General features: G+C 45.7%; 3 protein-coding genes across 8 annotated transcripts; 1 reads left to right on the forward strand and 2 right to left on the reverse strand.

Annotated features, from left to right (window-relative positions):
- Window positions 1-39: 39 nt before the first annotated feature.
- Window positions 40-10,203, reverse strand: ANKRD66 (ankyrin repeat domain 66). Of its 4 annotated transcripts, XM_059843039.1 has the most exons (6): window positions 10,063-10,199; window positions 9,206-9,292; window positions 8,993-9,100; window positions 8,526-8,686; window positions 6,975-7,203; window positions 40-2,666 (listed from the first exon to the last, which is right to left on the reverse strand). In XM_059843039.1, the coding sequence occupies exons 4-6, from the start codon at window positions 8,662-8,664 to the stop codon at window positions 2,486-2,488; spliced, it is 549 nt and encodes a 182-aa protein (XP_059699022.1). In that variant the 5' UTR covers window positions 8,665-8,686; window positions 8,993-9,100; window positions 9,206-9,292; window positions 10,063-10,199; the 3' UTR covers window positions 40-2,485. The 4 variants fall into 4 exon arrangements, with proteins under 4 accessions (XP_059699022.1, XP_059699021.1, XP_059699019.1 ...); XM_059843038.1 differs by lacking the exon at window positions 9,206-9,292 and having other exon boundaries at window positions 10,063-10,203; XM_059843036.1 differs by lacking the exons at window positions 8,993-9,100; window positions 9,206-9,292 and having other exon boundaries at window positions 10,063-10,191.
- A 20-nt stretch (window positions 10,204-10,223) lies between these two features.
- On the forward strand, window positions 10,224-26,835 carry PLA2G7 (phospholipase A2 group VII). Of its 3 annotated transcripts, none has more exons than XM_059843023.1 (11): window positions 10,224-10,569; window positions 17,146-17,273; window positions 19,336-19,486; window positions 20,066-20,159; window positions 20,784-20,852; window positions 21,327-21,474; window positions 22,884-22,997; window positions 23,268-23,359; window positions 23,776-23,949; window positions 24,956-25,104; window positions 25,441-26,835. In XM_059843023.1, the coding sequence occupies exons 1-11, from the start codon at window positions 10,224-10,226 to the stop codon at window positions 25,542-25,544; spliced, it is 1,569 nt and encodes a 522-aa protein (XP_059699006.1). In that variant the 3' UTR covers window positions 25,545-26,835. The 3 variants fall into 3 exon arrangements, with proteins under 3 accessions (XP_059699006.1, XP_059699005.1, XP_059699007.1); XM_059843022.1 differs by lacking the exon at window positions 10,224-10,569 and adding an exon at window positions 16,475-16,979; XM_059843024.1 differs by lacking the exon at window positions 10,224-10,569 and adding an exon at window positions 16,476-16,652.
- Window positions 15,047-16,437, reverse strand: IMP3 (IMP U3 small nucleolar ribonucleoprotein 3). The gene has a single exon (XM_059843035.1). The coding sequence runs from the start codon at window positions 16,368-16,370 to the stop codon at window positions 15,813-15,815; it is 558 nt and encodes a 185-aa protein (XP_059699018.1). The 5' UTR covers window positions 16,371-16,437; the 3' UTR covers window positions 15,047-15,812.
- Window positions 26,836-27,230: the final 395 nt, after the last annotated feature.

Here is a 27,230-nt window from a genome sequence, read left to right on the forward strand (position 1 = left end):
AACTGTAATAAAATCTGGAGCCCATATAAAATGGTAATATTTCATTGTAGAAAACAAGTAGTTTAATCTCTAGTGCAACTCTCCACGCATTGTAGATGATAGAAATGTTCTCATCACTGATATTAAGAATATATCAAATACTATGAACTAAATTAATCTGAATTTCACAATATATTTTCAATTATAATTTCATGTAGATAATTCTTTAACTATTGTCAGTAACAAAGTAATTTAGACCTGGTACAGGGGCTGGCTGTAAAAGGGGCAATAAAAATACTGCAAACAGACCACCAAATGCTCTGGCATTTTATAATTGAAACAACTGAAATTAACTGCAAAGTTTATCATCTCTTTTGGTTTACCTTTCCTTCTGCTGTGGCCCTGTGCTGTGGCATATATTATGGGCTGCATCACTGCCTGGCAGTGGCTGGTAGCTCTGTGTGAACACACTGAGCCCTGTCACTCCCCAGAGGTGGTCACTGAGCCACAAAGAGAGAGGCAGGAACGGCCCCGGGGAGCTCAGGGGGTGCAGAGCCCCCTCCCCACTCCAGCCCTGCATGTCCTCTGTGCCCCACTGCCTGCAAGGACAGGATTGCCTGCTCTGTGGGACTGCTCTCCTGGCCTGCTCTGACCTGGAGATGAGATTGGCTTTTCCCACTGCACTCTGGCTCAGTGAAACACCCAGGTTTTGTTCTGGATGAGGGAAACAGCATGAAAAAGGAGTGGAGGAGGCAACTCACTGTGGACTGATTGCACTTCCATTTTCCGTCGCCCTATGCTGCTGTGGGCCAGGAGGTGGAGGAGCTGGGGATTAAGGAGTGAAGTTGAGCCTCAGAAGAAAGGGTGGCGGAGGCAGTGGGTTGTAGTTTATTTCTCATCATCCTACTATACTTTCAGTAGGTAAATAAATTAAATTAATTTTCTCCACATCAAGTCTGTTTTGTCTGTGACAGTAACAGGTGAGTGATTTCATGGTATATCGCAATCCACGAGCTTTGCATCCTATTTTCCACTGCATTTATGGGTGACACTGAAGGAAGAGCTGGGTGGGCATCTGGCTGCTCCCTAAGGTGAACCCACCACAGCAGGTGAAACATGCAGAACAGAGCAGAACAGAACCTGAACAGGTCACTTCTACCAGCAGCTCAGGTCCAGAGACAGATTGTAAGCAGCTCTTCTGGATACATCTCCCCTGTGAAAGGCCTTGAAAGGACAGGAACAGCCACACATCCCTTCTCCCCCTCCTGCTGCTCCTGAACTTCATCCTTTAACATGACAATCCCAACCACTTTCACAAAAAAGCCCTGGGAGATCCATCTCATTCCCTACATCTAGTGTAACATCCACACCTCACAACCTCACATACCACAGACTCAGCAGGAAAATCCAGCACCTTACAGATATTACCACACAAAACACCACAGCCCCAGAGAACCAAACTGGGGTCCCTCCTTCTATCCCCATGAAACCCCTGAGAAAGTGACAGCCAGCACAGAATCCCTGTCCTGTGCACCAGCCCCACTCAGCTGGCACTGGAGGGGACAGGGTGTCCATCAGCACAGCCACCCTGCACAGCCCACAGGGATAGATGCAGGATGTGCCCAGCCTGGAGAAGCTGACACAGGAGAGATGTCAGAAGTCAACGGGAATGGCTGCCCAGTGCTGGCAGGGTGTGGAAAACTGCTCTGGGTCACATTCCAAATTTTATGACTGAGAAGTGAAAGTGTTAAAAATGCTTTTGCCATGGACAGTGTTGATGAGCAGAAGCAGAACTCAGGAGCAGTTGCACACCATTCCTATTTACAGAAACATAAAAATGGCTGGAGACAATGCTAAAAAAAAGGCAGCGCTCCAATACCCTTGGCAGTCACAGCTGTCAGAAAGCAGCAAGGAAGGAGCACGCTTTCCCTTTTGCTGGGCCAGGAATGGAAGATACAGGCTGTTGGACCCATGTGTCCAGTGAAAGATCAACATTCATTTCTCAGCTTCATCCAGGAGAAGCAAGTACATCCCACTTCCAAGAAATGAGACAGGCATTGCCAGAGGCTGCAAGTCCATGTAGAGCCTCCTGGTTGACTCAGTGACAGAAGCAAAGATGCAAAGGCCACAGACATCAGCAGAGCAAGCAGAACCACAGTCAAGATGCTTTTGTGATTCAGGTAGGATCAAGACTATTTTTTTCCCTGGCAATATGTGTAACTGCCATTGCAGTAACTCTAAACATTGCAGTGATTTACAGTATTGGTATATTTAAAGACTTTCTTTAGTTGTTTTTATTTTTGAGATCAGATGCATTGAAACACACAGAGAGACTGAAGCACTTCTAGCTCTTAAGGTCATTGTTTACAGTGTATCTCTAAGGATGCACTCTTTTAGCCTTCTGCTTCTTCCATTCACCCAAATATCACACTGCAGATCCACCTCTGAGCACTTACAATGCCTTTGCTCTGCATTGCAAGTGCTCAGAGGCACCAGAGAGGGCACATTACTGCTTCCCCCTTTTCCCCCCATTTTTCTTTGGAATGGAGGCCGTACACTTCTCCCAAAAACATGGTGGATTTTTCTTAAGCTCTTCTTTCTTGAATTCCCACTCTTCATCTCTCTGGTCTAAGGGGATTTTTCTCAGTGCAGCTTTCCTGCGGTAGTTCCTGCTCTCCACCTCTGCTCTAGGAGAGAAACCAAGGGTGAGCACAGCACACACATCTCTGTTCACAGATGCCCATCTGCAGGGTCAGGGGCTGTGTCTCAGTCTGGTCAAAACCCTGACACCACCAACACCTGAGAAACACAACAGTGTGTCCAGCATGGTGCAGCCCCAACCTCCCCTCACAGGGAGCCCCTGGCCCCAGCACTGCCTGGATCCAGACATGGACATTCCAAGTGTAAATCTTGCCCAAGAGAAGACAAACCCTTTCCTCTTCCTGCAGGGCGCGGATTTTGTAGGCACTCAGGATTCAGGAATCTCTGTCAGAAGCACTATCCAATATCAGGAAAAATCCTTTTTTTCTGTAATAGAGCATTTCTGTCACATGAGTGCAATGCTGCTCTAGCTGCCAGCACAGAGCAAAGCCAGCAGCTCCATATTGATGGATCTCATCACAAGGGCTTTCTATGTCATAGAATCACAGAATGGTTTCAGTTGGAAGGGACATCATCTCATTCCATACCTTCTGCCATGGACAGGGACACCTTCCCCCTAGACCAGGTTGCTCAAAGCCCCACCCAGCTTGGCCTTGAACACTTCCAGGGATGGGGCAGCCACAGCTTCTCTGGGCAACCTATGCCAGAGCCTCACCAGCCTCACAGTCAAGAATTTATTCCTAGTATATCTAATCCTACCTACCCAGGCCATTCCCCCTTGTCCAAAGTCCCTCTCCAGCTCTCTTGTAGGCTCTCCTCAGGTACTGAAAGGTGCTCTAAGGTCTCCACACAGCCTGTGTTTGACAGTGGTGGTTGATGCCCCATGGCTGCTGGTGTTTAAGAGGCATTTGGCCCTTCAGAAGATGCTTTAAACTCTGGTCAGACCTGAAGTGGTCAGGCCGTAGGACTAGCAGTAGGTCCCTTCCAACTGAACTACCTTTTTGTCTTCTATCAAGTATCTGCTCCAAAGGGCAAGTATTAACTAATTAATTAATTTATTTATTTATTTATTTATTCATGAGCATATATATATGCCCTGCTCTTAGCAGGACCCTTTGGTACAATTTCAACAGCTGGCACTTTGCCGAGAGGCTGGCAGCAGATGTGGGCTGAGGGTCTCTCTGCCATTCTTGGCAGGTGTCATAGCATCAAGAGTAAAGCCCTTCTCTTGCAAACCAAATCTAATGCAAAATATGCATTTGCTATTCAGAAGCAGCTGCTTTGAAAGCAGCTGTTTCCTAACTTTTACATGTTCATGCAAACCTCAGCGAGTGGTACCGAGACTCAGCAGCGGAATATTCCTAATATTTGCATGTTAATAATATTTCCATGTTGATACATGTAATATTTCCATGTGGGTACAGTCATCAGCACAATTCAGTGAGCCAGCCCAGGTAGGCAGGTAGTTCATGCAGCTGGCAACACCTGGGCACCAACAAACAGCATGCAAGGGTCATATGGTGCTAGATGTGGCTGAATTTGGATTCAGGAAGGATTTGGATGCTCATAGGCCTGCGTAGATATGCACATCAGCCCTGCAGTTGGTGCAGACCCTCAGATGGTTTTAAAAATTGCCTTTTCTCTCTTTTTGCATGACAGGCAAATATCCAAAACTGACAGGGAAGGTAATAAAATGTTCCTCATATTTATATATCACACACACCAGTGTGTGAACAGCAGAGATGCTCTGTGCTGCACAGCATTTTGTGCAAGCACACTCTTAATTCTCTGTCTGCAGCACGCACAGTACTGCCCTGTACCCTTTGGCACTGCCTGACCCTGGACATCACCTCTGGGACCTTCTGCACATCTGAAGGAGCAGACAGTAACCAAAATTACACTACGAGTGACAACTGTTCCTCCTAGTTTACTCCAAGTTTGCTGATGTGCCGCCAGTGTGTGAGGGTGAAAGCATCCACTGTGATCATAAATTATAGTGGCTGGTTTCAAAAAGTATTCCTGAGCCTCAGTGATAAACTCTTGGCTGGCTTATGCCCATGAGGTGATTGCACAGGCTTTGTGTGTATTATGAAATGTTCTAGACTGGGCATTTGAAGCATCTTCCTAGTCATCAGATCTCCCAGCCATGCTGAGCCATGCAGCTGTGGGGTGAGTCAGGCCAGCATGTGCTTCTGGAAGACAAATTTTCTACCTTAAATCAGTCATTCACCCCAGAAAGCCCTTCATCAGCTGACCTGAGTCACCATAGGCTGTTGCTAAGGTGTCTCAGACCAGGATGTCAATCATTCTGGCAATCAACCTGTCAATCATTCTCCCAAGCACCTTGGCATGCCACAGGCATTGCCCATTGGCCTCATCCAGGCAATTCCCCTACCCCTTGCTCCCATGGCTCTGGGGCACATCCAGAGCACAGCAAATGCTATAGACTTGTCAGGAATTACTGGTGAGATTAGTGCAAAACAGACAGCATTGAAGAGGCAAGTAATTGCTGTAAATTTTTCATCCAAGGGGCAGAAGCCTGCAAACTTTCACCCTCTGGGTTAGAGAATATTTACCTGTTCTGGTATAGAAACTAAGTGTGCCGAGAGCTGAGAAGATTATAAAGAGAATCTCCACTGGAAGACAATGCCCCATTCTCAAAGGTCTGGCAGACCTGAGCTTTACTACCTAGACACTGGCTAGGTAGTAAAAAATCTAATTTGCAAAGCTTCATTATCAGCTGCTGGCTGCCTAAATGCCTTTAAACTGAGAGTTTGAGAGTAAAAAGAGCTGATACATCGTGTGGAAGGAAAGTGGTGAATTATGGGAGATTACAGCATCTCAGTTCCAAAACCAAAAAGACTTTAGCTCTAAGATGGTCTGGATGCCCCATTCTGACAGTGTTCAGCTCCATCACACTGGAAAGGGCTTTGACTAATCTGGTCTAGTGGAAGGGGTCCCTGTAAGGGGTTGGAATGAGATGAACTTTAAGGTCCCTTCCAACCATTCTATGATTCTGTGTTGGGTGGGCAGGTAAAATGCAAAACTGTTAGCAGCTTCCAACAGCCAGAGCTTGGAAACCAGAGCTTGTGTCCCCCCTACAAAGTTTTCTGGGCTCTGTACAGGGACTTTTGCACAGTTTGGTTGTCTTTTCTTATGGAAGGACTCTGATGTGTCAAGATAAAAGGGGGGCATGGGGCATTTCAGCAGAAACCAAGCTGTAGAAGTACAACAGAAGGTCAGCAGTACCTACAGAAAAGTTTACATGGATTAATGAAAAGTAGCATTTGTCAAGCACTGGCCTTCTCGGATATTTGCCTGTCACCATGCCTCATTTCAAACTTCGCAGCTTGTGTGCTGCACTGGCAAGCTGGAGACTTTCAGTTGGATAAATGCCTATTAAAGAAAACCAGGATATACATGGTACCAAAGCGGAAGAGTTACAAGAGATGCCTATGAAGGATGATGATGATGGGACAGTGAAGTCACCGAAAAACCCAGAGAGAAAACACTTTTGGAAGCTCTCAGCACTCCAGGGTCTGGCACATATATCTTTCGTGAGCAGTGTATTGAAGTAAAGTAGTGTTGGAACTGTGGCTTGTACTGAACAAGTTGGTTAGCCTCTGGTGATCTGTCCCACTCCTTTAGAGAGATGAAGGATGAGACACAGTTCAAACCTCTGCAGTAAAGCATCCTGATCCAGGGACACACCTTTGCAAGGATGAAAATACCTGTGAGCCGAGCCCACAGCTGAAAAACAGGAACAGTAATTGGGAATTATTAAAAAGCATATTTCTTATGGCATGTGCTACCACAACGCTAACTGTAAGCAATTAAGACAAAATGTGTTTCCCCAAAATTTGGAAGTACTATATGACCATCCTATTAAGTGGTCTAATTTACAGTGATTATGTAAAAAATAGGGTGGCTTTTTTTCTTTACTATAAGAAAGCCAAATGATATACATATTAATATATATACACACACAGACACACCCACACACACAGAGCTGCTGAGGGCTGTTCCTAACCAAATCAACCCATGTATTTCCTATTCACCACCGTAAGGGGTTAACACTTGTCAGTTGTTGCTTTCATTTCTGTTGCTTAATAACGGCTCTGCAACATCCTTACAAAAACAATGATGCCATGAAGTGGTAACGATTTTGAAAACATACCAAGGGAAACCGCAGGCGGCAGGGGAATAAAAGAATTTCTTCTCACGGCTTCCCCGTGACAGGCCCGTGTTTGCTCATACATTACAGCTTGTGTGTGAGGGCTTTAGCAGGCTTTGGGTGGGAAGATAAGTAACACACTCTGTGTGTTCTGGTCCTCTGTGGAGCAGGGAAGTTAATTTTCACTGCAGCCGCAGCGAGACCTGCCACCACTACTCACTTTTCCAAGAATTTGGTGCACTCCCGGTGTCCGTAGATCTCTGCGAGCCTCCGGGGAGTGTCTCCGAAGAGGTCGGCGGCATCCATAGCAGCGTGCAGGGAGTGAAGGGCGCGGAGCACCCGCAGCTTCCCCGCCTCGGCAGCGAAGTGAGCCGCGGTCCAGCCCACATCGCTCCGCAGACAGTGCCGGGCACCGTGATCCACCAGCAGCCTGATCAGGTCCGACCGTCCTGGCAACGCACAGCAAAACCAGGAGAGAAGATGCTTTAAAATTTATACCTTCAGGATGCAGAAGGCAGTCACACACTGCCTCATAATTCCCTCAGACAAGGATTTCACCCACCTGACTATCTGTTTTATCGTATCAGTGATACTGAATAGAAAATGTTGATTATTTTCTCCCAAACTAGACTGTTTCCAGAAGAAATTTACAACAAAAACAACAACCAAATTAAGAAGCTTTCTAATTTCTGAACAACACATCTCAAGTAGTCATTGATCAACTGGCTATTTCATTGTTTCATTTTGGTTTTTAGTTCAATTGCAAAATAAAATTTAAACATTGAGAATGGGAAAACCTGTGAACAGCTTTACTAAAACAAAGTTTTTTTGCATAGCAGGTAGAGAAACTACTTCTTTTTCATTCACTTTCACATTTTTCTAACTAGTGGAATTGCTTAAAGAGGAAAAAAAAGTTATTTCTACACCACTTCACACTGCTTTGACTGAGCTAGACTATTCCAAATCACATCTAGGCTCTGTCAGCTTCTCACTGTCATTTTTATGAAGTAGCTCAGTCCCCTTTGCTAATGTTTAAATCCCTAATAATCCATCAGAACAAAACAAAAATGTGGTCTTAAGTGTAAAACAGGAAATCACACACTTGATTTCTGAGCAAAGACAGATGTGATGACATGAGATCCCAACAAATACTGTAGCACAGAGAAGTAGAGGTCCAGTTTCCCATTTGAGACTGTATGCAATTATCCATTATTTATTGTTGCATCATCTATTTTTTGGGCTGCAAAGGGATATTTGAGTTTACCAGACACTTCTGAAGGTGAAGGACCAAATGGGAGCTGCCAACAGCTCTGGTCCTGCACTGTTCATTCAATCAGGTGGGATATAAAGAGCAATGTAAAAACACAGTTATTATTTTGTTCTATTTGGTTTGATAAATACCTGGTGTAAATACAGTGGGTTTGACTTCCTGCTCTTTCCCACAGGTGTACAGGAGAAATAAACTCATGGAGTCATCTCTTAGTTAAGTTGGGGGGGGAAAGCAGCCATTCCCTATGTGTACCTCATGTAAATTGCAAATTGTTGTGTGATGGAAGAAAAAAAGCTAAAAAATCACTTCAACAGCAGTCCCATAAACTGTTTTGTAGGCAAAGCTCCCATTTAAACGGATATTTAACTTTTTTTTGCACATTAGGGACAAAATTACCAAACACAAGCTGAGATTTTGCCAGCCTAGTTACAATCACAGGTGATCAGCATCACCTTTTATGATGTCTGTTCACAGAGGTAGCAGAGCTGGGGGTGCCCTTACCTTTGGCAGCAGCCCAGTGCAGGGGGGTCCTGTCATGCCAGTCGCAATCCTTCTGGTTTGGGTCACAACGCCCTGCCTTTAAAATCTTTTTCACCAGGTCATAGTCACCCACAGCCACAGCTTCATGGAGCTCTGTCATGCTGCACTCTTCAGGAAGGCACCTGGTGACAGAGAGATGGTCATTCAGTGGTGTTCACTGATGATCAGCTCCTCTCAGCAGCTTTAATAGGTCAAGCAGCACCTAGATTAAAAATGAGACAGGCACCACGAGAAACCAAGATTTGTCCAAAAAAAGGAAAAAGGAATGACAGGGAAAAAAAAATTATCTTCAAACCAGTGATCACAGACTGATGGTGACTTTTGGTCTGTAGACACAGAAATCTGCAGCAAAGAGCAGTCCTTTATATGAAGGACTTGTAGCTAAAGCGACATTGATTATTTGCCATGGGTTTGTTGTGCTCACTCACTATGGGAACTGGCTCCTCCCTTGCCAGAGCTGCAGGTCTCTTACTGGCAGCACTTTATTGCAGAGAAAATCAGAAGCAGAAACATCTATGCAAGCATCCTCTGATGTTCTTTGGTGAAAATTATAAAAAGAGATAGTAATAATTAAGCTTATAAAAAAAATGATACGGCAAGGACAAATGGTCTTAAACTAAGATCCATAGCCTGCTTCACACCTGGGTGGTTGGACTGTGTAGATAAGATCCAGAAGAAAGACCCATATTTGTCTTCTACTGAGTTTGAATCCTGCACATCTGGGAAATCTGAATATATTAAAAAGAAAATTAAATTTTGGAGCCTCTAGTGGGCCAAAGAGGTATCATGGGATCTCTGTTACTCTAACCACCTGTGTAGTGCTTCCTCCTCCTCATTGTCTCTCACTAACCTTGAAGAACCTGTTCCTTTAGATTAAAAAAAGATCTTCTGACTTGTTCTCCAACACCTTTCAACAGCATCAAATCTATCCTGAAAATGTCAAACTTTAATGCATTCAGCCCATCACTGAAATGAAGGCTGGACAAAAGTACAGGAAAAAAAAAAAGTCTTGGACCTTTTCATACAACTTTCTTGTTCTTTTCCAGCTTCAGCTCATACCCACACCCACAGAGAAGGGAAGATGCTGATCCCAAGGCAGGAGCTCAGCAGCTCTCCAAGGGGACACAGGGGCAATTTCATAAGCAATTTAAGCCAAGCCAAATTCTACCTCCCCTCCTCCCCTGCTGCCTCCCTTTGCTGCCTCATAGGGGCATTTCACAGCTGTTGATCTCTCACAAAATTAATCTTTTATTACTGGTGCTAAATTAATCTTTTACTTCAGGTGAATTCCCTGAATTCAGCATTACTCAGGGGGCAAAAGCCAGGACTATGCAAAGCAGGGTGAGTACAGATCTGCCCCACAAGTAGGGACCTGTGCTAAATTCCCCTTCAGCCACCCCAGATGTCATACCCAAAAGTGGGATCTGCCTCCCTAGACTGTGGTTATCCCCTTCTCATAAGGACAGAGGAAAAAAGATTTGTATTTTTACAGCACAACCTTAAGCCAAAGTGCCGTCCCCCGCTGCTCACTCGGCCACAGGCACTGCAGCTCTTCCACGGGGTGTCGCAACCCATCCGGGGGAATTTTCCCGTGGGGTTCCTGCTGCTTGACTCAGCTCCAGCCGGGAGATCCAGAACTCACAGACAAGGAGCCCACACATGACCCTGTCCCTGCCGTACCGGGGCTCAGCCCAGCACCTCGGCGGCCGCGGGCTCCGCTGGGACGCGCAGGCTGTGCTGAGCATGGCTGCATGCCAGAACTTTGTTTTCCAGGCCCAGGGAAGACTTCTCTCAGAAAGACTGTCTCAGCTGGAAACTAAGGCAAAGGCTGGTCCCTCCCCTTCGGGGAGAGCCCGGCAGTCGCTGTGCCTGCGACAGAAGCGGCCTCCTGAGGGAGCAGCCGCTGCTCGCCCCGCTCCGGAGGGCCGTGGGTGGCCAGAGGGGACATCCTGCTCCTCTGGACGGCGGGACGGGAGCAGGGGGCAGCCAGGACACCGCACAACAGGTACGTGAAGCCCTGCAAAGAGCAAAAAAAGGATCTGGGGGGAGCACGGGAGGAGCAATGGTGACGTGAGTGGAGTTTTAAGGAGTTGAGTAATTTCTGCGCAGCACCTCACGCAGCTTCACTGCTCGCACTCCCTGTCCCCAGCCCTCGAGGGATCGCGCTTCTCCGCTTCCTCCCTTCCTTCCAGCCCCGTATCCGACCCCAAATCCCTGTGCGTGCCTGCGGAAGGGTGGGATTCACTCCGGGTAACGGGGTGACAGGGCTGGCGGGGGACATGTCCCTTTGCCTGTCCGTGTGTGGACAGCATTCAGGGAAATATAACCCACCTCAAACACGGCTGTGTCCAGCGTGGGGATGGGACGCAGCAGTCCCAGGCTGCAGCAGGGGAAACTCCGACTAGATGGAAAATATAACTCACAGTGAGGGTGATTAAACTGTGCTTCAGGTGTCCAGCACTGAGACATGCAGACCTGAGGCAGCCCTATGTGTGCCCTGCTTTGAGCAGGGGTTTGGATTAGGTGACTTCCAGTGTTCCTACCCCACCTAAATTCTTTGGGGAAGCTGAGAGAGCCAAGGTGCAGGAGGTTTGAGTGCTCTTCCAGCACGGCATTCACCTTCTCCAAACCCAGCATCTCTGTATGTGCATGGGACCCTGCGGCCCAGCTGGTGTGAAGGGAAGGTGGTTTTAGGACGTGGCTCCCCTGGTGTGTTTCAAGTCCAAGCTCAGGTACAAGGGACAAGTTGAGGACTGCCATGTCATCCACACGGACCCGCCGGGACAGCCTGCCTGCACTTTATCCTATGACACAATCATCCCAGCCTCTCCAGGAGCTGCAGGTGGTGGCTCCTCTGGGTAGGGATTGGGGGTGGTGGTGCTGCCTGGGATTGCACTCATCAGCTCCACTGACGTGTTCACAGCAGCCCAGAAACTGTGGTGGCTTACTGCTGGGGACATGTGGGATTAAACTGTGGTGACACCCTGCTGAGGACACATGGGATCCCCTAACAGCAGCTCCAAGAGGAATGGGACATGCTCAGATCTCCATCTCTCATTAATGGGTGGCCTCCCCTTTCTCAGCCTGCTGGGAGCAAAATATTTTCTGTCTTCAAAATCAGCTGACACGAGGGAGGAAAAGACTGCTGTGCTTGCAGAGAAGTGAGAGGAGATGGTTCCCAGCAGACAGGTTTCCTACTACAAAGAACTGCTGCAGGCCTAAACCAGCAAGCAGTGGGTCAGAAAAGATGCTTCACTGCCTAAAATGGTGTACTTAAAAGCAGAGACAAGAGCTGGGGCTCTCATGTAAATGCTGACATAACTCTCAAGATAATAATCCCCCAGACTCAGTGAATATTGAAATGTTTTGGCTTCTGAGATAGGGACTAAGGTGATCCCATGCCCTGGTGATGAGAAATGGCAATCGCCAGGGTCAGATCTGTCAGGGGATATATTTAAAACCTTATTCAGAGCTCAAAAAGGGGACAGTGACACTTCCATCTGCTATGGGGTTTCTTATTGGGGAGTGCTGCAGAGATAAGCATGGGGAAGTGCCCTTCAGCAAGGCTAGAAGGCCCTGGCTTAGCCCAGGATATAGGACCATCAGCCAAAAACTTGGGAATTGCCCAGTTCCACCTTAGTTTCTCAGTCTCCATTTCCCATCTTGAGAAGGGGGATGTACCATCCTTCCTCAGCCCCAAGGCTCATGGTCATGTGTGGTTAGTGGTCAGTGATTGACTGAGGTCAGCACTAAGCCACAGCAAAATGTTGGATGGAAGCAGCCTTTAAAACATGCAGCATTCTTGTTTACTGGGAAAAAAATAGAGCTTAGATCAGTGAAAAGCCACACATTTGCATTTCAGTGACAGCCTCAGCCTTTTACACACTGCAGCACAAAAGGCATCAGTGTGAAGGACTCCTTCCTTCAGCTCCCCCACATTCCTCAGCCTCAGCTTCTCTGCTTTGGCAGCCTTCAAATAAAGGGAAAGCCAAGGTCAGGAGAAAAAAAAAAAAAGAAAAAAATAAAAGGGAAAAAAAGAAGAAAAAAATAAAAGGAAAAAAAAAAAAGAGGAAAAAAAAGGGGAAAAAAACCAGAGAAAAAAATAACCCCCTCAAACCTAAAACCAAAGGCCCTGGTAAAACCTCCTTTCCTGCTGCCCACTCTCCAAGTGAGAGCTCCTGCCTGGAAACCACTTGCTGTTTGCCAATGGCTTTTGCACTTCCCAGACCGCCCTGTAGCTCTGTTCTCCCTTTCTGGAGAAGCTGGTACCCCTGCACACCCCAGCTCCTGGGACAGGCACATATGGAGGTGGCAGCTGCCAAGTTTTGTCAGGCGTGGAGTGAGTTTGCCTGATCAGCAGCACCACCATCCTCTGTCCTGCAGCAACAACTTCCCACAAGACACATGGAGATGTTGGGGCACCTGAGGAACATCAAGCCCACTTCAGAAGGTGCAGGGAAGAAGCACAGTGACACCCAGGACCCCATCCTCTTACTCTCACATGCATAAGTTCTCCTGCTGCAAGTCCCCAGAGCACTGGAGGGGAGAGTTTGAAGGACCTGGCCCAAAAAAGGGCAGTGTTGGATCTTATCCTCATGCCAGCTCACACAAGACCATGGAAGCTGAGCCAATTTTACTGACACTAGATCAGCCTTGGAATTTAACAAAAGCCTCCATGTTTATACAAGTGTTGGGAAAGGCTGTAGGAGCTACTTCCTGTGCTCTTTCAATCCCCAGCTCCAGAACTGCTGCAGGAACCACCCAGCAGTGGCCACAGCACGTCAGCTCTGGAAAACAAACCCAAACCCAGAACTAAAGGCAAAACCACCACGGAACATGAAGAAGCCATAATTTCCCTGGTTGTAATCACCATCAGGAATGTGGCTGTGCTGCTGGAACTTCCATTTTATCTGTCGTACTTGAAGCAGACCCAGCCCTGGTCAGGGATGTGCAAGGACGCCAGCTACTAAAAACTGAGGAGCAGGACACTCATCTCCCGTCTCAGCTACTGTACAACCAGCACAGTTAAGAAATTCTAGACTTAAAACACACAGTCCTATAAACACACAGCCTGATTTCTCAGAGAACATAAGAATTTGATTTCCAGTACCACAGGAGGAAAGCAGGGCTCATGGATGCTGTTATCCCACATATTTCTAGGGAAATAAATTCCCACTGCTTAACAGTCTGCAGGGTTATTTCTTTCCTGTTACAGATGCTGAAAGTGCACAGATGAATGATAAAAAGTAGGTTTCCTACAAAAGGAATGGGCTGATACAAACTGCAGAGGCTGACAGGCTGGAGGTTTGCCATTTCTTTTTCTAGAGTTCCTCCAAGGGCTGGACAGGTGGGGCAGAGCAGGAATTCAGCATCTCAGTACTAAAATGCCCTGCACAGTCACTGTGCTGTTACTTAAATTCCCCCAAAAGAGTAAAGCACAGCAAAAGCACTGCTTTAACTTGCACCTGAATAAGGCACCTTCTAAATTTCCCAAGAAATGATGGCACTGTTCTAGAGGAAAGGGAAGCTGGGAAGGTGTTTAAAAGTCAGGCATCAGGTGTGAAACTTTTTTTCAGTCTGCATTTCTTACCATAAGCAAGATGAACACTCTAAGAAAAAGGTTAAGATGTTGTTGGGGTTATGGTTACTGAACTAAATTCAACTACAAACAGCAGTAGTAGGCAAGTGGTTTATCCACCCATTTAGTGTCCTTTTCTTAATATCTATTATTGCATTAATAATTGTTCTGCTTAATACAGCTGGCTTTTGAGATTGGAAAGAAATTTAAACATTCTGTTTGCCTTATAAAAACCTAACATATTATTTGGTGACAGACTGTGGTCATGCAGTACCTCCAAAACATACCTCACCTGAACACTTTTTCTGTTCAAAAAAGCCACACTAAGGCATCCACATCCAGAGAGCATTGACAGTAGCTGCACTCCAGCTCTTTGGATTTGGGATGGACAGTCACAGCTCTGCTCCTAAACCTACTGCCAAATCCTTTCATAGCCCTGGGTAAGGGAAAGAGAGCATTCCTAGGATAAACATGTTACAACTCAGTAATAGCCTTCTGGCTATTAAAATAAAACCAGTTACATAAGTTACATAAAAACTTAAATTTAAAAAAAGTTCTGAAAGGTGGCAAACAGGGCTTACTGGACCATTTAAAAATCAGAATAAACGCTGAGAAACTATATCATAAAGCAGTCCACACATTTCTTCACCCACTAAAAAAACTCAACAGTTTTATTTTTTTTCTGCCTTTTTTATCAAAAGGGAAGAAAGTTCCCAACAGCCCCTGGCTAATGTGCTTAATGCAAAAGTCCCCCTAAATCTGCAGTTATGGTTACATCAGCTTTTGCTCCAACACCTCCCCAGTTAGATCCTGATGGATCATAAATGATGCCCAGTGGTCGTCTGGAACCCCACACAGCAAAGACACAACTCAAAGCATCAAACAAGTTCACATGACAATAAAGTTTTTTGGTTTGTTTTGTTTTTAATTCCGTTTTTGGCTAAAACTTTTAACAGTTCCAGAAACATGGTATTTGGCCTTCTTGTTTACTGCTGACCCCCAGAAATCCCCTCCTTGTTCCTTGATATCAAGGGAAAACCCTTCCAGAAGTAACTCTGATTCCTGTGCATTCAGCAACTGAAGGAGGAACCAGGACAATCTCTTGAAAAAAGAGCAGTGAAGCAGCTAAACTCAGTCTTAAAACAGCCTCTTGGCTTGGCTTAAAACCCCTTCCAGCAGCTACTATTAAGCTGCCAAGCACTTAAGCCTGACCTAAATCCTCTCCTGCAACTGGGCAGACTTTTCCAAGCACTTCTGCTTTATGGGATGTAAGGATGATGGAGATGCACTTTTAAGGATGAGGGAGCTGGGCACACTGGGGATGATGATGAGATGTGTCCTGGGGTGATGCTGATATCCCCATCTGTCTTGCACCTTTAGACCTGAGTGTGAAGGGGGGGAGAAGAAAAATTTGCCCTAAACCAGGACAGCATGCCAGGGAAGATGATGGAGCTGGGCCACTGGATATATTCTTGAAGCAGTCGATGTGTAAAGGTTGTTCCTCTGTATGGATGAATGGAACCATTAGCTGTAAAAGGGAGCCAGGAGCAGGTCAATATGACACTGGAAGCGCACAGTTTCCTTCCGGCTGCCTTTGCGGGTGTGTGAATATCCCGTGGTGGCACCGCCGTGGTCTTTTCGGTGTGCGTGTCCTGTGAGGCAGGACAGCCCTAGGCGGCCAGGTCATAGTCGTCACGTTCCTGGTTGTAGTCGAGCACTTTCTGCCGCAGGCGCGACGCGTCCACCCAGGTGATGAAGTCCTCGACGGCGCGGGGCACGAGGAGCGCGGGGTCTGTCACCACCTCGGGCCCCACGCGGACGTGCCCCTGCTCCACGAAGGTGACGGCGTGGCGCAGGTTCTGCGCCATGCGCAGCTTCACCAGCAGGCAGGGCAGGCGCCGGCGGCAGAAGGCGGCGGCCGAAAGGCTCTCGCAGACGGCCAGCGACTGCCGGCTGTTCACCAGCCCCAGCCCGTACAGCTTCTCCAGCAGCGCGGCGGCGCAGCGGGCGCGGAAGGCGGCGCTGGCCGGGCCCAGGTCGCGGAGCCGCCGCGCCAGGGTGCGCACGGCGCGGGCCAGCGCCTTGTACTGCACGTAGTCCTCCCGCCGGCTCACCCGGTACCGCCGCAGCGCCCGCACCTCCGCCAAGTTCCCTCCCGACGCCTCCCAGTTCACCAGGTCCAGCTGCCGCAGCAGCTTCTGCTCGTGGTACTTCAGTTTCCGCACCATCTTTGCGGGACCGGGACGCGCCGCGCCGCGCCTGAGAGGGACTTTTCCGGGGCGGAGCGGCCGCCGGCCTCGCGCCTTTTCCGGGGAGGAGCAGCCGTGACATCGCACCGGGAGCCCCGCCCCGAGGAGCCCGGCCGGGCGGCTGGGTACCGGGAGAAGGATGGCTCCGTGTCGCCTTTCCCAAGGAGAAGGCGGCAGATAGAGCCCAGCCCGGGATGCGGCTGCTTTCCCCCGCGCTCTGCGCATCGCCGGGGCCAGCCCGGCGCGGAGGGGTCACCCCAGGTACGGCCACACCGCCCCGACACCCGCTCCGGCACGGGCAGCCCGACCTTGTCTCGCCAGGGGCCGAGCCCGGGATTCGTCATTCCTGCTGGAAAAATGGCAGCGGCGTTGTGTTTCTCCGTGACATCCCACTCCCCCTGACGCACAGGCCGGTTTTCCTTGAGGAGCAGCAGAATCCTCCCTCTGTGCGGTTCGTAGCACCGCAGATCTCCCGAGTGCCGCCGCGGCCTCGCCAGCCAAAGGTTTCATCCCGCTTTTCTGTAAGTGCACGGTGCTGTCTGCTCCTTGGGATTCAGGATACAACAAGGAAAATCCCCAGTAGAACAGGTCAGGTTGACAATTCGCGATTTGTTTCTCACGAGCAGATTTCTGCATTGGCTCAATCTTGATTTTCCTAATTCTGAATTTTCAGCGTGTTGGATTTGTTTCAGTGTGGGTGGTCTGGTCACAGAGGCCATGGTGGTCTCTTGATTTGCTTTGCATTTTCCCCCAGGTTCGTCGGTGAGGGCACCAATGGAAATGTGGAGCAGCAGCAGCACTGAGAAGTTTTACAGGATCCCTGAAGGAAAGGGACCTCACTCAGTTGGATGTACAGACCTGATGACAGAAAATGCAGTTGAGGTAAAGCTCTTGACTCTTTGGATTTAAGCTACAATGTTAGTGAAACAACTGGCTGCAGTTTTAAAGCAGAAGGTCTTGCCTGTGTGCTCCATGCTGACACTCACAGTTGAGCTTTCTGTCCTCTCCATCCTGGTGTAGGATGTGTACTGGGCATTTATCAGATGGATGTAACCTGCAAACCTTTCCAATGGCCAATTCCTCCCTCTTCTAATGTCCTTGCCTTCCTGACTCTCCTACAAAAGATACTGCAAAGAAACTGTGTCCTTCTGGAACCCAGGAGGTTCTTCCCACCCACCCCACTGCTGCCTCCTGTGCTGGGCTCCCGACGAGACTCCACATGCAGTCTCTGTGACTGTGGCTGTTCTCATCACAAAGATCCCAAGAGGATTTGGCAGGGTTGGGAGATGAGCCTATGTAGTGTTTCAGCTGCAGGGTAAGAGACAAGATGTCTGTTGAGATTTTATCTCACTGAAGATGAACAGGATGTCAATTTTGCAAGAGGTTAGCACAGTGAAAAGCCTCAACAGTGAGACAGGGGCTTTAACCAGACTAGTAATGATCTTCCTTGTGAGTTTCCATTTCAAATCCTCTTGCCTTTGAGAGAATACACCTGCATTTACACTGTGGTTTTACTCCAGAGAGTAGCCAGATGGAGTGGAACTTGAGATCACTTTGTAATGGTTCGTATGTTTTCCTTTACTGAACTTACTCTCTATCAGCACAGAGAAGTTATGAATTTCTCTTTGCAGTCAGCCCGTGTGAGTTTTTTTACATAAGCATTATGAACAACTGCAGTTCTCTCAGGCATAAATAATGAACCTCTTCCCCTTTCTGGTAATCACTTAGTCATTGGGGAGGCTCACTGGGACTGTTCTGAGATCAAGTTAATATCACTACCAATGTGGAGGAAAGTTCTTCCACAATGGTCTCTGTGTCAAAGGTTGATTTAAGTTTGATAAATGAATAGAAACAAGCTTCATTAAACAAACTTTTGGTAAACTGATAAATTCGTGTTCAGGAAATCAGGTTTTATTTCAAAGCTCATGTTTATTTTGGCCCTGGTTGTAACTTGCTAAACCAAAAGTACAGCTGGAGCAAGACAGTGAATTTGAAAGGGGTGTTGCAAATTCCCTTGCAGACTAGGAAACAAGAATGCAAATTGCACACAGTTCATCTGCTGGGAAGTCTACTTTGTGGTGTGCATTGGTACATTGCTGCTGTCTGTGAAGGAAAAAGACTGACAAGGGGGTATGGAAGGTCCCTGAGAGTGTGGAAAGCTTGGGTGCTCTCCTGGGATACCTGAAGTGCAGACAGTAAGAGATTTGAACTGGTGGTAAGAAACAGAGGCAGATGAAACACAGGCCAACAAAGTTGTGTTTAGAAGGATGGACCACAAGAGACTTGTGAACATCTTGATGAGGAGGAAGAGCAATGTATTGTTCTCCCTTGCTTTGCAGCTGCCCAAGGGTTTTGGTGACAGCCTCTGCTCAGTTTAGGCAGGAACAGTGCAGCCACGTTAGAGAGCTGAACGGCCCCAGCTCTCTCAGCCTGTCATGCTTGGAGAGGTGCTCCAGCTCTCAGGTCATCTTCAGTCACCCCTTTAACAGTCAGCCCTATAAAACTTACCAAAACACATCATCAAACCGTTCCCAGTGAAGAAGATGGAAGAAAAGATCCAGAGATGGAAGAAAAGATCCAGATACCTATTGAGCAAATAGGTAGTGAGTGTTTGTAATAATTAACTTAATTAAATGAAGCATTTCTAATAAGCCCTAAGGTAACCTAGAGAAGGTGATGTGTATCTCCACACATGCTGTGATGATGTGTATCTCATGTTACTTTAAATTCATTGTAGGCACAGGAAGATTGTGACATAGGATTGGCATCAAAGCCTGTAAAGGATAGTAATTTTCTCATGAGATGCTCATAATTCTCTTGAACTGCATTCTTGCAACCAAAACCTTTTCTACAAATGTTTTAATCTTCCGTTTCCTCTGCCATATATAAATAAATACCAATATTCCTTTTTTTATTTTTTTAATAAAATTTTTCGTGATCCCAGGGAAGCTTTTTGCGCCTGTATTATCCAGCATATGATGCCACAGATATCGCAGAGGCACGATGGATTCCAGACAAAGAATACTATCAGGGACTCTCTGACTTCCTTAATATGTACCGAGTTGTAGGAGAAAGGCTTTTCCATTACTATGTTGGTAAGACTCCTCCTGGTTTTATTCCTTTATTCTTGTCACTGCCTCCACAATCCATGAGTAGGGTGTTAGTGCTGCAGGGCTGAAAAAGAGTTTTTAGTAAAAAGTGTGGTTTTGTGGGATGGGTTTGTGAAGTGAGAGTGCTGAATGTGACCCCAGCTCTCAGGCAGTCCCTGACTGCTGTGGATAGAAGTGTGAAGTGTCTGGACAGTTTGCTCTAGGTCAGCTGCACCTGTGTGTTGTGATTTGAATCCCACAAGGAAATGTGCAAAGATACAAAAGTCGGAGAGATCCTAAGGTCTGAATATCAGCAAGACCTGGATGCCTGACTGTGAAGATTTAAGAGATATAGAGACCTTGTGCCAGGCTGTGGATGGGAGAAGACAAGTATCTTCTGTCAAGTAGAACATATTTTCAGAATCAGATCCATATTTGCTTTCTATTTTAAAGATGAGTCTTGGCACCTTATCTTCAGGTGATTGCTCTGATATTAGTGATCACTACATTCTGGGATCTATCCCACAGGAACAAACGCTTTCTCTCATGCCAGTAATAATGATGTATACTTCCATTTTTATTTAGGTTCAGTGACCTGTCCTGCAAAGTCAAATGCTGCTTTTAAGCCAGGAGAAAAATACCCACTTCTTGTTTTTTCCCATGGACTTGGAGCTTTTCGGTAATTTTGCAGTTTGTTGATAAACTGGTTTTGTTGTCTATGGAGACAGCAGTCTCCAAGGGTGGTTCTGAACAGATTTTCAGTAGGGGGGTGAGATCCTTGTGGAGCTGAAACAGATTTGAAGAGCAGGCTTTCATGTGTCATTATGCCCCCACTGAAACAACAGCAGGGTTGGTGTATTGTTGGTCACAGAATAATAGAACAGCCTGGGTTGGAAGGGGCCTTTAAAGATTATCGCTGCTGTGGGCAGGGACAGCTTCCCCTAGACCAGATTGCTCAGAGCTCCATTTGTGTTTTCCCTTTGTATGATGAAGGGGAAGATATTTACCAGCCCATGAGGATGTTGTGAAGATTAGCTGGTTGATTTTTGGTCAGTTCTTAGAAGATGCAAAGTGCTGTGTGTGCTACTTATCAAAAATCAGTGGCATCTTCCTTTCTGAACAGACAGTAAAACGGTACCAAAGTTTTGTGAACAGGCTTTGGTGCCTGGCATACAAAATCTTGCTCTGCTGGGTAGCAAATTCAAAGAGAAGAAATATTGAAATAGTGCATACCTAGTGTGGTCAGCATTTAAAGAGCAATGGAATTGAAAGAATGACATCTCACCAGTGGTTTTTATTGCAGGACAATCTATTCTGCTATTTGCATAGAGATGGCTTCTCAGGGCTTTATAGTGGCTGCTGTGGAGCACAGGTGAGTCTGCTGCGCATTTTGGAGATGGAAAGCAACTTTCTCACATTGAACAGAATGTTATTTATTCTAGAGAAGAACTTCTGGATTTTTTTTAAAAAGAAAAACTAACATCTCTTTTTCAGCCCTGCCCACACTGCCCATAGCTCAACTCTTCTCCAAACAAAGGGACTTTTGTTTAGATAAGCCTGAGAATGAAAAGTCTTGGGGTAGATATCATTTGTCATTTTTCAGATATGCTATTTGTCTCACTCTTATTGTTAGAATATAAAGTAGGTGAAGAATATAGGGGAGGTGGGAGTTTTGGTGGGGTTATTGTATTATTTAGAAAGTCTATGTAGACTTGGGTTGCAATTGCAATTGCAAACTGGTTGATAGCTAGATCACTTCAGATGAGTGAAATCTAAAACTTTTGCTGACTTCATCTCAAACCAAATGGAATGCACACCCAGAAATAACCTCCTCTTGGTATTGCAGAGATGAATCTGCTTCAGCCACATATTATTGTAAAAGAAGGTCCGTTTCTGAGTCACAGGAAGAGTCTCCACCTAACATGGAGAAGGAGTGGATCTACTACAGGAAACTGAAAACTGGAGAGGAAGAGCGTTGCTTGCGCCATAAGCAGGTGCCTGGGCTGGCTCTGTGCTCTGGGAAGTGTGGCAGGAGGGCTGTTTTTAGGGCTAGCAGAGTCTCCCTTTGGCCAGGGGAGCAGTCTTCTGCCATGGCTCGTGGAGATATGAAAATGGATCGAGTCCTGTGCCCCTGAAAGTGGAACAGCCAACAATAGCTTTCTTCAGAGCATAAGCTTATTCCCTCAACAAAGCTTTTTCTTGAAGTTGCACTTTTCAGCTGAGTCATCTGTTTCTCTTCTGGTTCCACTTAACTTTCTGTTTCTTCTCTGTCTCTTACACTTTTACTGCCCAGCCCAGCCTAAAAGTGACACAGAGCTGAGCTCAAGTGTTTATGTAGCCTTAGGCTTGCATTAGCTTTCCTTTACTGTTCCATGGAATGATGTTGTGAGTGGGATGTTTGCTTTATAGTCCTTACCCCACTTGAAGGTGTTTTTTAGCAATGTAAACAGTGCAGACTTCCAATTTATTATAAGCAGTATCCAAGCTGAATGTAATGTGGCCATACTGACAAGCTCTTCCAAGCATACACTTGACATTTAAAGTATGGGAGTGGTTTTTCTAGCTAATGAAAACTCAGCCAGGGAGGTGCTTCTCTTTATCTCCCTGGGCCATACAGACAATAGTACAAGAGTCATTTCCTGGATGAGTACAATGTCCTACCCATGAGTGTCAATGTGTAATGTCTGAGCTTGGAAATAATCTTCAGAAGCTGTTTTCTGCACATTTCACAAGTAGAGAAGTCAGGAGATTGGGATTTATTTGAAATTCAGTGATGCACAGACATCTTGTTGGCTGCCTACACACTGTGGTTCCCAAGATTGCTGCTATTCTTTGGTTCTTCTTGAAGCTTTTCTTTCACTGACATACTAGTTAAAAACTGTTCTTACGGAACAATGAAAACCTTTTTTTGCAACAGCTTCTCTACAGTTTTCAAGGATGAGTATATATAAAACATGGGATGGGCTTCACTTTTCTTCTTTGGTTTATCCAGTGTAAAGGCAGTTTCAAGGCTATTATGTGATGGGGCAGTGATAGAGTGACATTTGTTCATCCGCGTGAGCCTGAGAAGCATCAGTGAGTCAGCCTTCCTTTGAGTTTTGCAACTTAAGCCTTTGCACATCCTAACAACCCTTCTTCTTAAGCAGTGACAGGATGAAGGAGTTGATAGCCTTTGTGCATGTTACAGGGATAAATGCCTCTGTGTGCAGAGGTTCTACACAAGAGCTTCAGCTCTTTACACTGCCAGAAACCAATTTTGTTGTTTGTCAGATGGCTCCATTCTGCAGTTCAGAATAGTGGGGGAAAACTATCAGAGTAAGTCTTGTGTCTAAGGGGCTCTTAAGCCTGGCAGTTGACTGATGATTCCTTCCACTGCTCTGTCCCAACCTCTCTTTCTCCCCAGGTTCAGCAAAGAGCACAGGAGTGTATCAAAGCTCTCAATCTCATTCTTAAAATCAATTCAGGAGAGGAAGTAACAAATGTATTACATTCAGACTTTGACTGGAACAGCCTAAAGGTGAGTGGAAGGTGCCACCTGCATTTTGTTAAACACCTAATAATGCTTCTGATTTCCCCCTTCTATTTCTAAACTAGTTCATATATTCTGAAGATCAGTGTGTAGAACTCTGAAAATATTCTCAGGTCATCCAAAGCTGGATAGAGAGTAACAGAGCTGAAATGATGCTCTTCCTACTTCAGTAGGATCTAAAGCCTAAAAAAATGATTCCCTTTAAAAACCTAAGTTTGGGAAAGAAAGTCTCTTACAGCACCTGGATTTTTTTGACAGGATTCTGTTGATACTAGCAGAATAGCTGTGATGGGACACTCTTTTGGTGGTGCTACAGTTATTGAAAGTCTCAGCAAAGAAATAAGATTTAGGTAAGTATGCAAAACAAGGCCAGAGACATTTGGCACTTGAGAGGTCTGGAGCAGGGCACTTTACCTAGGATCCCCCAACTACTAATTGACTCCTGAAGAAGAGTGTTGTTTGGCATGTCTTGCTTTCTCCAGCCATGCTTTTTCCAAGTGTGGGGATGTGGTAGAACATAACAGCTGCATCTTTTTATATCATGATACTGTGGGACCCTGCAGTCCAGCTGCACCTGGCAGTGGAGACCAACATATGGAAAGAATGGACTAATTCTCTTCCCCCAGAGTAATTATGAAACAAAGTGATTCATTTACCTGTTCAGTATCAGAAAGACTTGGTCTTTCCCAAGTCTCTTGCAACTCAAAGCATGCTCAGAACTTCCAAGCTTTCTGCTTCTGTGCCAATATCCAGATGTTTTTGGCAGGTGTGGCATTGCCCTCGATGTATGGATGCTTCCTGTAGGTGATGACATTTACCAAAACAGCATCCAGCAACCACTGCTTTTTATCAACTCTGAAAAATTCCAGTGGGCTGAGAACATCTTAAAGATTAAGAAGCTCATCTCCAATGACACAAACAAAAAGATGATCACTATCAAGTAAGTGCTCAGGAGCCATCATTTCCATCCGTGGTTAAAGCTCTTGTTGGAGCTGTACAGTTACTGGTGACTGCAGACAGACAGACAGACAGTCCCTAGAGCACAAGGCTGAGGAGGAAGAGGAGTTGTGGGAGCTGGGGATATTTAGCCTGGAGAAAAGGAGGCTCAGAGGGACCTCCTCACTTTACAACTCCCTGACAGGAGGGTGGAACCAGATAAGGGAGCAGGCTCTTCTCCCAGGGAACAAGAAGAAATGACCTCAAGTCATACCAGGGGCTGTTCAGATTGGATATTAGGAAATATTTCTTCATGTAAACTGTTGTTAGGCATTGGACCAAGCTGTTAAGGAAAGATGGGGAGTCATTATCCCTGAAGGTGTTTAAAGGACATGAAGATGTAGCATTGAGGGACATGGTTTAGAGCTGGAATGGCAGTGCTGGGTTAATGGTTGGATTTAATAATCTTAAAGGTCTTTTCCAGCCTAAATGATATTATTACTGTCTGTCCTCATGGCCCACATTTTCACTGTATGTTTAAATTAGCCATACATCCCCTACAGCAGGGACAGAGACCTCTCAAAGCAGCCAGGAATCCCAAGTTTAAGACACTCCAAGGTGTGCATTCATGCCCTGGGCTGCAAGCTTTGTGCTGAGCCCTGTGCATCACCTGCATTTGAACACTTGAAAGAGCCTTCTGGGGACAGTTCTTCAGCCAGCGGAGGGATGGCTCTATACTGCACCACTGAGCAGGGAGACAACTTGATTTTGATGCTTTGCCAAGCCAACTCTTTATTGCTGTTGTAGTTACAGTGACTTAAAGCAAGGATGTACAAACCTTCCTCCCCTCTGTGGTTAGGGCAGAATTTCCTGCTTATCTTGCTTGTGAGATTAACCCATTTTATCTTTTCTTAAAAACAGCACAAGACATTTGACTGAAGTCTGTGCATCTTTTAATCAGGCAATTTAATGTAGTCTTACAAGGTTGTTGATCATTTTTCTCTTTGCAGGGGGTCAGTACATCAGAGCTTTCCTGATTTCACCTTTGTGAGTGGAGGAATCATTGCAAGATTTTTCAAATTAAAAGGAGAAATAGATCCAAATGAAGCCATTGATATCAGCAATCATGCTTCATTAGCCTTCCTACAGAAACATCTGAGTAAGTATCTGTTTACAGCAAAGTATGAAGTTGACTAATATTTCATTCCTGTGAAGCTTTTTATATAACCATTTGGTTTAAACAAGATCAAAATAAGTGTGTCAGTGGAAAAAATAAGTCAGACTTCTTTTAGAGGTTACTTTTGGAATCTTGGCAACTCAGAGGAAAATCACTGACATTTTGTTCTGGTACAAAAAATCTGGAGTATAATTTTTTCCTCCTTAAAACATATTTCCTTCCCTACTTTGCGGAATTGATTTCATTATTCAGTGTAGTTTTACAAAAAACTGGTTACATAACTCATGGCCAATTGGTTTTCTTTCCCCCATCCTTTAGGTCTTAAGAAGGATTTTGATCAGTGGGATTCTCTTGTGGATGGTATAGGACCCAATGTTATTCCTGGAACCAATATTGACACATCTCCAGCTGAATCTGAGTAAGGAGTACAGAGAACTACTGAAAATGCCATGGACATCAGGACACTAATATTGGTCAGACACTGCTCAGACATGTGGTGGCATTAAACACCTACAAAGCTTTTGGGCTATGGAACAGAAAAAAAAAAAAAGAGGCAAGGCACTAAGTTACATAATCATAAAAACAGAGGGTTTCTGTTCAAATGAGTTAGTGGGATGCTCTGAAATACTGTAATAGGGCAACTTCTGCTTTGTAAGCAGCTTGGGGAAATTATTTAGTAATAATTTAAATACTCTTTCTGGTTTTGACTGGAGTCAAGTTTGCAGAAAGACAGATTGAGCTCCAAGGAATTCAGCTACAGGTTCGTTTACCAAACTTTATGTCAGTTTGCATCCAGCAAGCCTTTCCTGCAGGGTAGGGGAAAAGAAACAAAACAAAAAAACCCCAAACCACCACTTTTCTTTTAGATTCTAAGTATTTCAGCTGTGCTCTGACAACAGTTGGGAGTTAGAGATGCCTGTGGAGGGTGGTGTTCAAGACTGTGTCTTTTATTAATAAGTCACAGTAAAAGCTACAAGAAGGATTTCAGCTGACAGCAGAGAAAGTCCAGACACAGGACTCCTCACAGGAGCTTAATCCACTTAAAAGTAAAATGTGTTTAGTGCCATAGGTAGAGGATGATGTTTATATCTCAAAAGCTTTTCCATGGGTCCACACTAGTAGCAACTGTAATTGCCCCTGGGCAAAGCTCCAGCAGCTCCTCCCTTGTCTGTGTTTCAACTACCACACAGTCAGACTGCAGGGGAAATAGAGATGTGGTACCTCTACAGCTCCCTTTACATGGTCCTTGTTAGCACTGCTTCAGCTCCTGAGGTCTGTCCAGGTAGTAAACACTCCCCAGAAACTCAGCTTTCTCCAGGTACTCACAATGGTCTCTAGGTGACTCAGTTGGCTCCCACTGACAGAGACAGACAGCAGTGGTAGTATCTGGACAAAGATTGTCAGTAGCCACCTGGGTGGCCTTCTTTTAGGCTCTCCTTTTTGGATCAGAACTGCCTGAAGCTGCCCCATGGAAGGGTGTTTTCTAAACTCTGTTCACTTCAAAATCAGGTTACAAACAAAACCAGTGAAGCAAACAAATTAAGAAATTAACAGTGTAATTAAGTATTTTACATAATCTGTGATCTTAAAATGAAATTGCAATAACACCTAAAGACGTGTCTTTCAGAATTTAATTAAATTCTCCCCAGCCTAGTGCCATGTATTGTCTCTATTAAGCAAATAAATGTGTTTGTCTTACTGAGTCAGCACTAACACTTGAGATCTACTGTGAGAGTCACTATCACCCACCTTGGGTTTCTAAGTTCTTGTTTAAGCATGAAAAATCCATAGCTTCTGAAGAGGAGGGAGCAGCTATGCTATATAGGAGCATGGAACACCACTATAAAACAGCACCCCCTTTTCAACACCTGAGAAGGAGAGTAAAAGGTGGGACCTCCTTAAAACAGCAGCAGCTCCTTAAAACAGCTCAGCCTGTTGCACACTTGTGGCAGCAAAACCATTCCATTGGGTCTTTATATTTATAGGAAAAGCATCTTTCATTAATACAACTGCACCAAGTTCAGTTAATTAAGTACAATTAATGTTTCAAAACATTCACCATAGCTCTAGAGAACTGGTAAGGGTCGAAACACAACCAGTGACTGCAT

This window comes from Haemorhous mexicanus, chromosome 3 (genome assembly GCF_027477595.1).
Source record: "Haemorhous mexicanus isolate bHaeMex1 chromosome 3, bHaeMex1.pri, whole genome shotgun sequence".
Classification (NCBI taxonomy): Eukaryota; Metazoa; Chordata; class Aves; order Passeriformes; family Fringillidae; genus Haemorhous; species Haemorhous mexicanus.